Source organism: Heterodontus francisci, chromosome 39 (genome assembly GCF_036365525.1).
Source record: "Heterodontus francisci isolate sHetFra1 chromosome 39, sHetFra1.hap1, whole genome shotgun sequence".
NCBI lineage: Eukaryota > Metazoa > Chordata > Chondrichthyes > Heterodontiformes > Heterodontidae > Heterodontus > Heterodontus francisci.
In genome coordinates, this window is record NC_090409.1 from 36,014,267 (window position 1) to 36,028,567 (window position 14,301).

A 14,301-nucleotide genomic window follows, 5' to 3' on the forward strand; every position below is an offset into this window, starting at 1 on the left:
GCTGGATGAGGTTACAGAGATAGGGAGGGTTGTTGGGGCTGAAGGAGGTTACAGAAGATAGGGAGGGTTGTAGGACTGGAGGAGGTTACAGAGATAGGGAGGGTTGTAGGGACTGGAGGAGGTTACAGAGATAGGGAGGGTCGTAGGACTGGAGGAGTTTTCAGAGATCGGGATGGTTGTAGGGACTGGAGGAGGTTACAGAGATAGGGAAGGTCGTCGGACTGGAGGAGGTTTCAGAGATAGGGAGGGTTGTCGGACTGGAGGAGGTTACAGAGATAGGGAGGGTTGTGGGGGCTGAAGGAGGTTACAGAGATAGGGAGGGTTGTTGGGGCTGAAGGAGGTTTCAGAGATAGTGAGGGTTGTAGGACTGGAGGAGGTTACAGAGATAGGGAGGGTTGTAGGGGCTCGAGGAGGTTACAGAGATCGGGAGGGTTGTAGGGGCTGGAGGAGGTTACAGTGATAGGGAGGGATGTAGGACTGGAGGAGGTTACAGAGATAGGGTGGGTTGTAGGGGCTGGAGGAGGTTACAGAGATAGGGAGGGATGTCGGGGCTGAAGGAGGGTACAGGGATAGGGAGGGTTGTAGGACTGGAGGAGGTTACAGTGATAGGGTGGGTTGTAGGGGCTGGAGGAGGTTACAGTGAGAGGGTGGGTTGGAGGGACTGGAGGAGGTCAGAGAGATAGGGAGGGTTGTAGGGGCTGGAGGAGGTTACAGTGATAGGGAGGGATGTAGGACTGGAGGAGGTTACAGAGATAGGGTGGGTTGTAGGGGCTGGAGGAGGTTACAGAGATAGGGAGGGATGTCGGGGCTGAAGGAGGGTACAGGGATAGGGAGGGTTGTAGGACTGGAGGAGGTTACAGTGATAGGGAGGGTTGTAGGGGCTGGAGGAGGTTACAGTGAGAGGGTGGGTTGGAGGGACTGGAGGAGGTCAGAGAGATAGGGAGGGTTGTAGGGGCTGGAGGAGGTTACAGAGATAGGGAGGGGTGTAGGGGCTGGATGAGGTTACAGAGATAGGGAGGGTTGTTGGGGCTGAAGGAGGTTACAGAGATAGGGAGGGTTGTAGGACTGGAGGAGGTTACAGAGATAGGGAGGGTTGCAGGGACTGGAGGGGGTTACAGAGATAGGGAGGGTCGTAGGACTGGAGGAGGTTACAGAGATAGGGAGGGTTGTAGGACTGGAGGAGGTTACAGAGATAGGGAGAGTCGTAGGACTGGAGGAGGTTTCAGAGATCGGGATGGTTGTAGGGACTGGAGGAGGTTACAGAGATAGGGAAGGTCGTCGGACTGGAGGAGGTTACAGAGATAGGGAGGGTTGTTGGGGCTGAAGGAGGTTTCAAAGATAGGGAGGGTTGTAGGACTGGAGGAGGTTACAGAGATAGGGAGGGTTGTAGGGGCTCGAGGAGGTTACAGAGATAGGGAGGGTTGTATGGGCTGGAGGAGGTTACACTGATAGGGAGGGATGTAGGACTGGCGGAGGTTACAGAGATAGGGAGGGTCGTAGGACTGGAGGAGGTTACAGAGATAGGGAGGGTTGTAGGGGCTGAAGGAGGTTACAGTGATAGGGAGGGTTGTAGGGACTGGAGGAGGTTACAGAGATTGGCTAGGGTTGTAGGACTGGAGGAGGTTACAGAGATAGGGAGGGTTGTAGGGACTGGAGGAGGTTACAGAGATAGGGAGTGTTGTAGGACTGGACGAGGTTACAGAGATAGGGAGGGTCGGAGGACTGGAGCAGGTTACAGAGAAAGGGAGGGTTGTAGGGGCTGGAGGAGGTTACAGAGATAGGGAGTGTTGCAGGGGCTGGAGGAGGTTACAGAGATAGGGAGGGTTGTAGGGGCTGGAGGAGGTTACAGAGATAGGGAGAGTTGTAGGGGCTGAAGGAGGTTACAGAGATAGGGAGGGTTGTTGGGGCTGAAGGAGGTTACAGGGATAGGGAAGGATGTCGGGGCTGAAGGAGGTTACAGAGATAGGGAAGGATGTCGGGGCTGAAGTAGGTTACAGAGATAGGGAGGGATGTCGGGGCTGAAGGAGGTTACAGAGATAGGGAAGGATGTCGGGGCTGAAGTAGGTTACAGAGATAGGGAGGGATGTCGGGGCTGAAGGAGGTTACAGAGATAGGGAGGGATGTCGGGGCTGAAGGAGGTTACAGAGATAGGGAGGGATGTCGGGGCTGAAGGAGGTTACAGAGATAGGGAGGGATGTCGGGGCTGAAGGAGGTTACAGAGATAGGGAGGGATGTCGGGGCTGAAGGAGGTTACAGAGATAGGGAGGGTTGTCGGGGCTGGAGATCGTTACAGAGATAGGGAGGGATGTCGGGGCTGAAGGAGGTTACAGGGATAGGGAGGGATGTCGGGGCTGAAGGAGGTTACAGAGATAGGGAGGGATGTCGGGGCTGAAGGAGGTTACAGGGATAGGGAGGGATGTCGGGGCTGAAGGAGGTTATACAGATGTGGTGGGGACGAGGAAGTTTTATTATGAACCTTTGGCAGGCACTGCTCAGAAACTGATAACATTTTCTCTCAGCCTGTTCACTCCAGATGTGCGAGGGGAATGACTCACTCCAGATGTGCTCTCCTCCCGGATAGTCAACATGGGATCTTTTTCACTGACCTGAGAGGGCAGACATGGGGGGGAGTGGGCGGAGGGGCCTCAGATTATTGTGTTAACAGATAAATGTCATTTATGACAATGCAGCACTCTCTCAGTGATGTGTCAGCTTTGAATGAGTGAGATTTGAACCCACAATCTTCTGATTTCGAAACAAGAGCCACACGTGACACCATTTGAGGATGGGGCGCTAAGACTCGCCAACCACTTACCTGCCCGGTTTCTGGGCGTAATTCTGGAGTCTTGCTTTCACCTCATCGTAGGTCAGGAACGCCATGTACCCTGGGTGTGTCACCGCCAGGCAGTTCCAGTTCTTCAACAGCGAGGGCCAGGGCTGAGGGTTGGAACACGGACAATCCGTCAGGAAGGACAGAACATTCCAGCAACAGGCACAGCCAGGACCCACCTCCCATCCCGCACAGTATGGATCCCACCCGCACCTTCTCTGAGTTGGAAGCTGATTCAACATTCACTTTCAAAAGGCCCACCGGACCATTGGCGAATAGGACGAATTGAATGGCGCTTTCACAGTGCCAGCACAGACCAGGGTGGGCCGAATGGCCACATCCGGTCTGTAAGATTGTACGTTGCAAATTACGTGAGAAAGAATTTTCTCCTCTTCTTGCAGGTGATCAGTTATAGAGATGAGATTAATGTCGCCAAAAAACTGACCCTCCGACAGTGCGGCACTCCCTCAGTACTGACCCTCCGACAGTGCAGCACTCCCTCAGTGCTGACCCTCCGACAGTGCGGCACTCCCTCAGTACTGACCCTGCGACAGTGCAGCACTCCCTCAGTACAGACCCTCCGACAGTGTAGCACTCCCTCAGTACTGACCCTCTGATAGTGTGGCACTCCCTCAGTACTGACCCTCCGACAGTGCGGCACTCCCTCAGTACTGACCCTCCGACAGTGCGGCACTCCCTCAGTACTGACCCTCTGACAGTGCGGCACTCCCTCAGTACTGACCCTCCGACAGTGCGGCACTCCCTCAGTACTGACCCTCTGATAGTGTAGCACTCCCTCAGTACTGACCCTCCGACAGCGCAGCACTCCCTCAGTACTGACCATCCGACAGTGCAGCACTCCCTCAGTACTGACCCTCTGATAGTGTGGCACTCCCTCAGTACTGACCCTCCGACAGTGCAGCACTCCCTCAGTACTGACCCTCCGACAGTGCAGCACTCCCTCAGTACTGACCCTCCGACAGTGCAGCACTCCCTCAGTACTGACCCTCTGACAGTGCAGCACTCCCTCAGTACTGACCCTCTGACAGTGCACCACTCCCTCAGTACTGACCCTCTGACGGTGCAGCACTCGCTCAGTACTGACCGTCCGACAGTGCAGCACTCCCTCAGTACTGACCCTCTGACAGTGCGGCAGTCCCTCAGTACTGACCCTCTGACAGTGCGGCACTCCCTCAGTACTGACCCTCCGACAGTGCAGCACTCCCTCAGTACTGACCCTCTGATAGTGCGGCACTCCCTCAGTACTGACCCTCTGACAGTGCAGCACTCCCTCAGTACTGACCCTCTGACAGTGCAGCACTCCCTCAGTACTGACCCTCCGACAGTGCAGCACTCCCTCAGTACTGACCCTCCGACAGTGCAGCACTCCCTCAGTGCTGACCCTCCGACAGTGCTGCACTCCCTCAGTACTGACCCTCCGACAGTGCAGCACTCCCTCAGTACTGACCCTCCGACAGTGCGGCACTCCCTCAGTGCTGACACCGGGAGTGTCAGCCAGGCTGGCGGGTCGACTCTGTGAAGGAAGCCGGCCATAATGAGGGCTTACCAGGTGAAAAGAATAATTTTCTTATGAGTGAGGGATTAGAAAATGTTTTAAGAAGGGTAAAAAGTTTTATGGACTTGCCTCTGTGATGTCTGCCTCACATCATCTTCGAACATGAAGGCACATTCTGATGGAAGGGATTTGATACCTAATCGAACCATCGCAAAATTACGGCACAGAAAGAGGCCATTCAGCCTGCCGTGTCTGTGGCGGCCGCAAAAAAAAAAACCACCGCACATTAAAACAGTCACGAAAACACGCACGGTGTGATAGTTGATCAGGCTGCATGTTGACAGCACGAAACCACAGCCAACTGAATTTCTGATATAACTGACCAAACCCAAAAACTCTGAATTATAATCTTGAAACACAGTTTCAAGCGAAACACACTCATCTCGCCTTTCTTCTGAATCGATGGAGGTGGATCTGAATGTGAAGTTAACAGTTCTACAGCCTTATATGGGAACTAAAGGGGGGGCTGACATTCCTTGCGGAAGAGGTAGCACACTCACAAATAAGAATTTAATCGTGCAACTTAGAAAACTGCATAAATATTGGTAGCACACATTCGATTTTTAGATTGACTGGACTTGCTCCAGTTTCTCTCACGATAAAGCTGTCTCACCAACTGTCAATTGCATATTTAGTTCTTTAATAAACTTTGATATGAGGATTTATATTATCGCTAATTCGTGAACCCGTCTCTGTACACTCTTTGGTGGGGAGGTACATTATTGAGGAGAGATTCCCAGAAACTTATAATATCCAGGTTGTTATAATCTGGCAAATAGTTGTTAAAAAAAATAAAGGCTAACTGAAGGACACTAATATTCTCAGCTGGTTCCTTTCCTTTGGGAAGGGTTAGATCAGTCCTTCAGACCCTTTCAGGTTGTCCTTCTCAACTTTATGCCTAATCCTGGAGAGCTCCGAATAGGGGTGAGGATGGGAATCCACCACAAAGCCTCCGGGACGGTACCTGACCTTCTCCGAGGTGAGAGAGCTACTGGGCTGTGAGGCCAGTGAGGGACGCAATGACTTGAATCCCACAAGCATCAAAAAGTGAGAAGGCCCCTTTACACCGTAGCCGAGCAAAAACCTGCTTTGCATTCAAACTGTCAACGGCCAACTGCACAAATGCCATTGGTCAGTCAACCAATGGAACATTCTGGCACCACAGGCAGAGGAAGTTGCTCTTGCCAAGGTTTCAAGCCTTTATCTATTGTGGTTCATCGCCACGGCAACCGGGGCGGCCATTTTCCATGTGCTGTCAAGAGACTGGGGGCAGGGTTGGGGAACGTTGTGAGGGAGGGCTAGCAACTGAAAGCCAAAACATTTGAATATTCTAATTCCATTTACTGAAGGCAGAAAGATTTTAAAGCAGAAATTTCACCAGAGGAAAAGGGATGAAGCCACAGCATGTATTTGTTTTTGGATGGGCCTACAATTTAGGTCGAGCCCTTAACTTGGAAATAAATAGGCAAAGTGTTTGACGAAGACGCAGAGGTTTTCAACGCTCGGAGGTGGTCCCAGGGTGTCCAGCAATTGAGATTCACCTCCTGCCTGGTGCAAAACCCATGAGAAAAATTATTAACAGCTATTAAAAAACACACGGTGTGCTTTGGGGATGCCAGAATCTAGGCCCCGAAACCAGGCCATCTGGGAACATGACAGGAGCACAGAGGCTGCAAATTCACAGGAGGCGAAATGACCAACGAACCCCGGACAAAGAGTTCGGAGCAGACGTAAAGCTTGGGAATTACCAGTTTTCCGCGGGGCTGCATTTTGGGATGGTGAGAGAAAGGGAGAGGGTTTAGGTCCAATTGAAAGAGAGAGCTTGCATTTCATAAACCGCCTCGGTTTACAACCAATAGGCGTCATGGTAATGCAGGAAACATGGCTGCCATGCCGGGACATCGGGAAGATCTCATCCCTGCCGCCGCTGCTCTTCGGGCAGTGGGATCTTCTGCATCAACCTGAGGGGGGCAGACAGTGGGCGAGGGGGGAATTAGTTTAATATCTGAGGCTGTGACAGGCGCTACGTAAATGTAAGGCTTTCTTTTTGTCTGACCGTGGTGGTGTAGCTGCCCTGGACCCCGTGGAACCTTTCTCACTCTCTCCCCCTCTCCCTCACTCTCTCTCTCTCTCTCTCTCTCTCTCTCGACGTTACCTGAAACAGTCGGGTGAAGATGTCAAACTCGAAGATCGAGACGTGGTCGTTGCAGGTGAGGTCGATTGTCGACTTCAGCGCCATCGACTCCATCCCGCTACCGAAACGGTGAACTTTGTACAGGTGCTCCCGGAAGGAGACCCACGGGACAATGCACCTGGGGGAAGAAAGGACAGAGGAGAGATCGAGGGAGGGGGAGAGAAAGAGAGAGTAGGGATCGGGAAAGGGGGAAAGAGAGGAGGGGTTATGAAGTGCCAAAGGAGGAACGAAGAGACAGGTGGAGGGAGGAATGGGAAGTGGGGGGCAGTGTGGAGGGGGGAATTAGGATGGAAAAATGGAGGCAAGAAAAGGAAGGATTGGGAAGCGGGAACAAGAGAGGTTGGAGTGAATGTGAAGAGGGAAAAACAGGTTGTATAAGGGGTCAGTCTTGATAAATATGGTTGGACTGGATCACCATTTATTTTTTATATTCATTCATGGGACATGGGCCTCACTGGCCAGCCCAGCATTTAGTACCCAACCCTAATTGCCCTTGAGAAGGTGGTGGTGAGCTGCCTTCTTGAACCACTGCAGTCCATGTGGGGTAGGTACACCCACAGTGATGTTAGGAAGGGAGTTCCAAGATTTTGACCCAGCGACAGTGAAGGAACGGCGATATAGTTCCAAGTCAGGATGGTGTGTGACTTGGAGGGGAACTTGCAGGTGGTGGTGTTCCCATGCGTCTGCTGCCCTTGTCCTTCTAGGTGGTAGAGGTCGCGGGTTTGGAAGGTGCTGTCTAAGGAGCCTTGGTGCGTTGCTGCAGTGCATCTTGTAGATGGTACACACTGCTGCCACTGTGCGTGGGTGGTGAAGGGAGTGAATGTTTGTGGATGGGGTGCCAATCAAGTGGGCTGCTTTATCCTGGATGGTGTTGAGCTTCTTGAGTGTTGTTGGAGCTGCACCCATCCAGGCAAGTGGAGAGTATTCCATCACACTCATGACTTGTGCCTTGTAGATGGTGGACAGGCTTTGGGGAGTCAGGAGGTGAGTTACTCACCGCAGAATTCCCAGCCTCTGACCTGCTCTTGTAGCCACGGTATTTATGTGGCTACTCCAGTTCAGTTTCTGGTCAATGTTAATGGTAACATTTATTTACAAGTAAAGACGAGGACGATAAATTCAGCATCAAAGAATGATCTGTCTTTGATATCATCATTCGGGAATTGATGCAGGCTTTAATCTTCAGATCCAGTCAAAGAAACGTGCCATGTCCCTTTAACTCTAAAAGGGACACTGCGATTTCTCAAATTAATGGCGTGATGACTGCTGGACGAGGGATTCCATGAGGGGGCAGGAGATTGACAGGGACATGGGTGACTGCCCCTAGTACCTCATCAACGTGAATGAGCTCTGATAGTGAGTCCATCAGGGGGATGTAACAGTGCAGAGAACCACATCTGGACCCCATGTATCTGTCCTCAACTATACACATTCCCCAGCAGAAACTAGCAGTCAGAATGGGGAATCCATCCTCCCCATAGCCTACAGCATGTAATCAAAACAATGTAGAGGGAGCTTTACTCTGTATCTAACCCCCGTGCTGTACCTGTCCTGGGAGTGTTTGATGGGGACAGTGTAGAGGGAGCTTTACTCTGTATCTAACCCCGTGCTGTACCTGTCCCGGGAGTGTTTGATGGGGACAGTGTAGAGGGAGCTTTACTTTATATCTAACCCATGTCCCATGAGTGTTTTACAGCTCAGTGAACAGTTGAGCCTCCAACACAACCATCTCACAGAACTCACTCGTCTCCGAAAGATTTCTTCCAGAACTCGGCTGCGTCCATTTTGGTGATTCGGTACGTGTCTCCCTGGAAGAATCCGTTGGGAAATATCGCTCGGAGGTCAGCCAGCATATGACTGAAGATCAGAGAGAGCTTGGTCAAACAACGCCTGGAAGGCAAGAAACAGAGCTCGCGGTTAGTGGGACTGAGGTTCCACCTGAGTGAGTTACATGAATCTGGGGCTGCACACATTTCCAATCAGACAGTCTTACAGCACAGGAGGAGTCCATTCGGCCCATTGTGCCTGTGCTGGCTCTTTGAAAGATCTATCCAATTAGTCCCCACTCTCCCCCACCCCTGCTCTTTCCCCCATCACCCTGCAAATTTTCCTCCTTCCATTATTTCTCCAATTCCCCCTTTTGAAAGTTACTATTGAATCTGCTTCCACCGCCCTTTCAGGCAGCGCGTTCCAGATCACAACAACTCACTGCGTCAAAAAAATTCTCCTCATCTCCCCCCTCTGGTTCTTTTACCCATTATCCTCAATCTGTGTCCCTCCGGTTACCGACCCTCCTGCCACTGGGAACAGTTTCTCCTCATTTACTCCATCAAAACACCCTCATGATTTTGAACGCCTCCATTAAATCTCCCCCTTAACCTTCTCTGCTCGAAGGAGAACAATCCCAGCTTCTCCAGTCTCTCCACATTAACTGAAGTCTCTCATCCCTGGGACCATTCCAGTAAATCTCCCTCCGCACCCTCTCCAAGGCTTCGACATCCTTCCTAAAGTGTGTGGTGCCCCGTTCACCCTTCACTCCTCTGTTACTCGCTGCCCTACACTGGTCCAGCAGCACCTCCATATTAAAATTCTTATTCTTGTTTTCAAATCCCTCCATGGCCTCTTCACTCTCTCCCTATCTCTGTAACCTCCTCCAGCCCCTACAACCCTCCCTATCTCTGTAACCTCCTCCAGCCCCTACAACGCTCCGTATCTCTGTAACCTCCTCCAGCCCCGACTACCCTCCCTATCTCTGTAACCTCCTCCAGCCCCTACAACCCTCCCTATCTCTGTAACCTCCTCCAGCCCCTACTACCCTCCCTATCTCTGTAACCTCCTCCAGCCCCTACAATCCTCCCCATCTGTGTAACCTCCTCCAGCCCCTACAACCCTCCATATCTCTGTAACCTCCTCCAGCCCCTACAACCCTCCCTATCTCTGTAACCTCCTCCAGCCCCTACAATCCTCCCCATCTGTGTAACCTCCTCCAGCCCCGACAACCCTCCATATCTGTGTAACCTCCTCCAGCCCCTACAACCCTCCCTATCTCTGTAACCTCCTCCAGCCTCTCCAATCCTCCCCATCTCTGTAACCCCCTCCAGCCCCTATAATCCTCCCCATCTCTGTAACCTCCTCCAGCCCCTACAATCCTTCCTATCTCTGTAACCCCCTCCAGCCCCTATAATCCTCCCTATCACTGTAACCTCCTCCAGCCCCTACAACCCTCCCTATCTCTGTAACCTCCTCCAGCCCCTACAACCCTCCATATCTCTGTAACCTCCTCCAGCCCCTACAACCCTCCATATCTCTGTAACCTCCTCCAGCCCCTACAACCCTCCCTATCTCTGCAACCTCCTCCAGCCACTAAAACCCTCCCTATCTCTGTAACGTCCTCCAGCCACTAAAACCCTCCCTATCTCTGTAACCTCCTCCAGACCCTACACCCCTCCCTATCTCTGTAACCTCCTCCAGCCCAAACAACCCTCCGAGAGCTCTGCGCTCCTCCAATTCTGCCCTCTTGCCCATCCCCCGATTCCCATCGCTCCACCATTGGCGGCCGTGCCTTCAGCTGTCTGGGGCCCTAAGCTCTGGAATTATCTCCCTAAACCTCTCCGCCTCTCTCTCTCCTCCTTTAAGATGCTCCTTAAAAAACGACCTCTTTGACCGAGCTTTTGGAATATGTCGCCTGGTGTCAGATGCCGTGTGATAGTCGCACCTGTGAATCACCTTGGGAAAGCTGCTTTTTCCTGAAGGATGCTATATAAATGAAAGGTATTGTTGTTGATGCTCAGCATTGGACACAATACTGCAACGGGAGTTCAGGGGGACGGTTGAACTGTGTTTCGCTCCCCAGCGAGGAGGCTGGGATAGTGTAGTACGGGATGTTGGGTTGGGGTAGAGTAAGAGGGTAGGGGACGGAGGAGAGGGGACGGATGGATGGTCTGTCTGCCTTCCCTACGTCTCTGGAATGTTCTGGCCAATTCTGCCAACTGATTGGCTCAATGAAAATAAAGGTGCTTGCATCTCGATAACGCCTTTGACAAAGCCCCAACGCGCTTGACAACCAATGAAGCACTTTCGAAGTGCAGTTGACGTCGCGATGTCGGAAGCGCAGGTGGTCAATTTGCGCACAGCAAGATCCCACAAACGGCGAGGAAATAAATGAGCAGGTGATCAGTTTTAGTGACACTGGCTGCGGGGTAAATATTGGACCCAGAACATCCACTCTCCTTCCAATTGGTGACCCTTGGATCTTTGACATCCACCCGTGAGGTTTTAACGTCCACAGCACGGCACCTCTGACAGTGCGGCACTCCCTCAGTCTCGAAGTTAGCAGTTAAAATCCCACAGGATCCGATGGGCGAATAGCCTCCTTCTGTTCCGTAAATGACTCTTAGAACCTGCACACGTTATTGCCCTTTGCAATACCATCAGCAAACAATGAAGAAGTGATAGAATGACCTTTATGTGCAAGGGTGTTCGAGTTGTAGTCTTACTCCAATTATCTCGAGACTTGGTGAGACTGCACCTGGAGTATTGTGTACAGTTTTGGTCTCCTTACCTAAGGAAGGAGATACTTGCCATAGAGGGAGTGCAGCGGAGGTTCACTCGACTGATTCCTGCGATGAGGGGATTGTCCGGTGAGGAGAGATTGAGGAGACTGGGCCTGTATTCCCGAGAGATCAGAAGAATGAAGGGTGATTTCTTATGTTTTTACGTTCTCTCCTATCATCCTCTTTTCCTTCCCTCCACCTCTGCACTCTCCCTCCTCTGACCTCGTACCCTCCCGTCTCCCTCCCTTCCCCCCCCCCTCCATTCTCCAATCCCTCTCCTTCCTCTCCCCTTCCTCTCTTTCTCTCTCACTCTTCAACTCCGTCAGTCGCTCTCTCTCTCTTTTGCTCACCCTCCCTCCTGCCACACCGCCACCCTCACTCCACTCCCCTCTCCCTCCTGCTGGAGGTATCAAACTCCCCTGTTTGCTGGAAGCCCCTCCTCAGAACCTCTCTCCTTCCCCCTCCCTCGCGGAATTCCGAATTGGGATTGTAGGGGAGTGGAAACGCTCGCTGTTTCCCATTTACTGATGGTTCGATTGATGTTGTTGGATTGCGAAGGAGAGAGTTGTGTCACGCAAAGCTGTTGAGAGCCTTTGCAGCTTCGGGAGATGAAAGATGGAATCTATATTTACCTCGTGTGTCTCTGGCTGTTTACAGTGTGAAGTCACTCAGTGTTAGTAGACACTGTGATGCAGGGATCAATTATACTGAGTGTCTACACACAAACATCATTGTCCCACTCTTAATCTACAGCTCACTCAGGAATGAAACCAGGAAGCACGCCCTCACACAAATGTAGTGGAATTCTGGACCTCTTCCCCCTCAAAAAAGAGTGCAGGTTCTGAGGGTCAATCGGAGCATTCAGGACTGACATGGATACATTTCTGGAGGGTAAGGGGGTTAAGGGATATGGAGCACGGATGGCTAATTGGAGCTGATGGACAATTCCATCAGTCAGTTGGCATCGCTCTCTGTCTCCGAGTCAGGGGATCGTGGGTTTGAAGCCCCATTTCAGAGAAATGAGCCCATAATCCAGGCCGACACTGAGGGAGTGCAGCACTGTCGGAGAGTCAGTACTGAGGGAGTGCAGCACTGTCAGAGGGTCAGTACTGAGGGAATGCTGCACTGTCAGAAGGTCAGTACTGAGGGAGTGCTGCACTGTCAGAGGGTCAGTACTGAGGGAGTGCTGCACTGTCAGAGGGTCAGTACTGAGGGAGTGCTGCACTGTCGGAGGGTCAGTACTGTGGGAGTGCAGCACTGTCAGAGGGTCAGTACTGAGGGAGTGCTGCACTGTCAGAGGGTCAGTACTGAGGGAGTGCTGCACTGTCGGAGGGTCAGTACTGTGGGAGTGCTGCACTGTCGGAGGGTCAGTACTGAGAGATTGCTGCACTGTCGGAGGGTCAGTACTGAGGGAGTGCTGCACTGTCGGAGGGTCAGTACTGTGGGAGTGCTGCACTGTCGGAGGGTCAGTACTGAGAGATTGCTGCACTGTCGGAGGGTCAGTACTGAGGGAGTGCTGCACTGTCGGAGGCTCAGTACTGTGGGAGTGCAGCACTGTCAGAGGGTCAGTACTGAGGGAGTGCTGCACTGTCAGAGGGTCAGTACTGAGGGAGTGCTGCACTGTCAGAGGGTCAGTACTGAGGGAGTGCTGCACTGTCAGAGGGTCAGTACTGAGGGAGTGCTGCACTGTCAGAGGGTCAGTACTGAGGGAGTGCTGCACTGTCGGAGGGTCAGTACTGTGGGAGTGCTGCACTGTCGGAGGGTCAGTACTGAGAGATTGCTGCACTGTCAGAAGGTCAGTACTGAGGGAGTGCTGCACTGTCAGAGGGTCAGTACTGAGGGAGTGCTGCACTGTCAGAGGGTCAGTACTGAGGGAGTGCTGCACTGTCGGAGGGTCAGTACTGAGGGAGTGCAGCACTGTCAGAGGGTCAGTACTGAGGGAATGCTGCACTGTCAGAAGGTCAGTACTGAGGGAGTGCTGCACTGTCAGAGGGTCAGTACTGAGGGAGTGCTGCACTGTCAGAGAGTCAGTACTGAGGGAGTGCAGCACTGTCAGAGGGTCAGTACTGAGGGAATGCTGCACTGTCAGAAGGTCAGTACTGAGGGAGTGCTGCACTGTCAGAGGGTCAGTACTGAGGGAGTGCTGCACTGTCAGAGGGTCAGTACTGAGGGAGTGCTGCACTGTCGGAGGGTCAGTACTGTGGGAGTGCAGCACTGTCAGAGGGTCAGTACTGAGGGAGTGCTGCACTGTCAGAGGGTCAGTACTGAGGGAGTGCTGCACTGTCGGAGGGTCAGTACTGTGGGAGTGCTGCACTGTCGGAGGGTCAGTACTGAGAGATTGCTGCACTGTCGGAGGGTCAGTACTGAGGGAGTGCTGCACTGTCGGAGGGTCAGTACTGTGGGAGTGCTGCACTGTCGGAGGGTCAGTACTGAGAGATTGCTGCACTGTCGGAGGGTCAGTACTGAGGGAGTGCTGCACTGTCGGAGGCTCAGTACTGAGGGAGTGCTGCACTGACGGAGGCTCAGTACTGAGGGAGTGCTGCACTGTCGGAGGGTCAGTAATGAGGGAGCGCTGCACTGTCGGAGAGTCAGTACTGAGGGAGCGCCGCACTGTCTGAGGGTCAGTACTGAGGGAGTGCTGCACTGTCGGAGGGTCAGTACTGAGGGAGTGCTGTACTGTTGGAGGGTCAGTACTGAGGGAGTGCCGCACTGTCAGAGGTGCCATTTTTCAGATGAGACATTAAACCGAGGCCCCCGTCTGCCCTCTCAGGTGGGTGTAAAAGATCCCACGGCCTCTATTTGGAAGAAGAGGGGGGGGGGAGTGGGGGGGGATTTCTCCCCTGTGTCCTGGGGACAATATTCATCCCTCAACCCACAATCAGTGGAACAGATGAAATTGGTCACTATGACATTGCTGGCTATGTGAGCTTGCTGTGCTCAAATTTATCCCCCATATTTCTTAAATGACAGCAGCGGCTACACTTCAAAAGTATTTCATTGGCCGTAAAGTTCTATCGGACGTCTTGAGGTGGTGAAAGGTGCTATAACAATGCAACCGCTTTCTCGCCAGGAGACAAGGGGCGTCAATCGAACAAGGGCAGTGGTTCAAAGGACGCAGAACCCGAGAGGAAAACGGCCACCATTAGCT

General features: G+C 52.6%; 1 protein-coding gene across 5 annotated transcripts in view; it reads right to left on the reverse strand.

The window, feature by feature from the left end:
- Positions 1-14,301, reverse strand: part of LOC137352725 (E3 ubiquitin-protein ligase CBL-like) — an 86,051-nt gene that overhangs the window by 42,315 nt on the left and 29,435 nt on the right. For all 5 annotated transcript variants that reach the window (XM_068018472.1, XM_068018471.1, XM_068018470.1 and 2 more), the window contains exons 2-4: positions 8,344-8,490; positions 6,562-6,718; positions 2,816-2,937 (exon numbers count right to left, since the gene is read on the reverse strand). In XM_068018472.1, the coding sequence (XP_067874573.1) occupies positions 2,816-2,937; positions 6,562-6,718; positions 8,344-8,490 (426 nt within the window). The remainder of the gene's footprint in view (positions 1-2,815; positions 2,938-6,561; positions 6,719-8,343; positions 8,491-14,301) is intronic.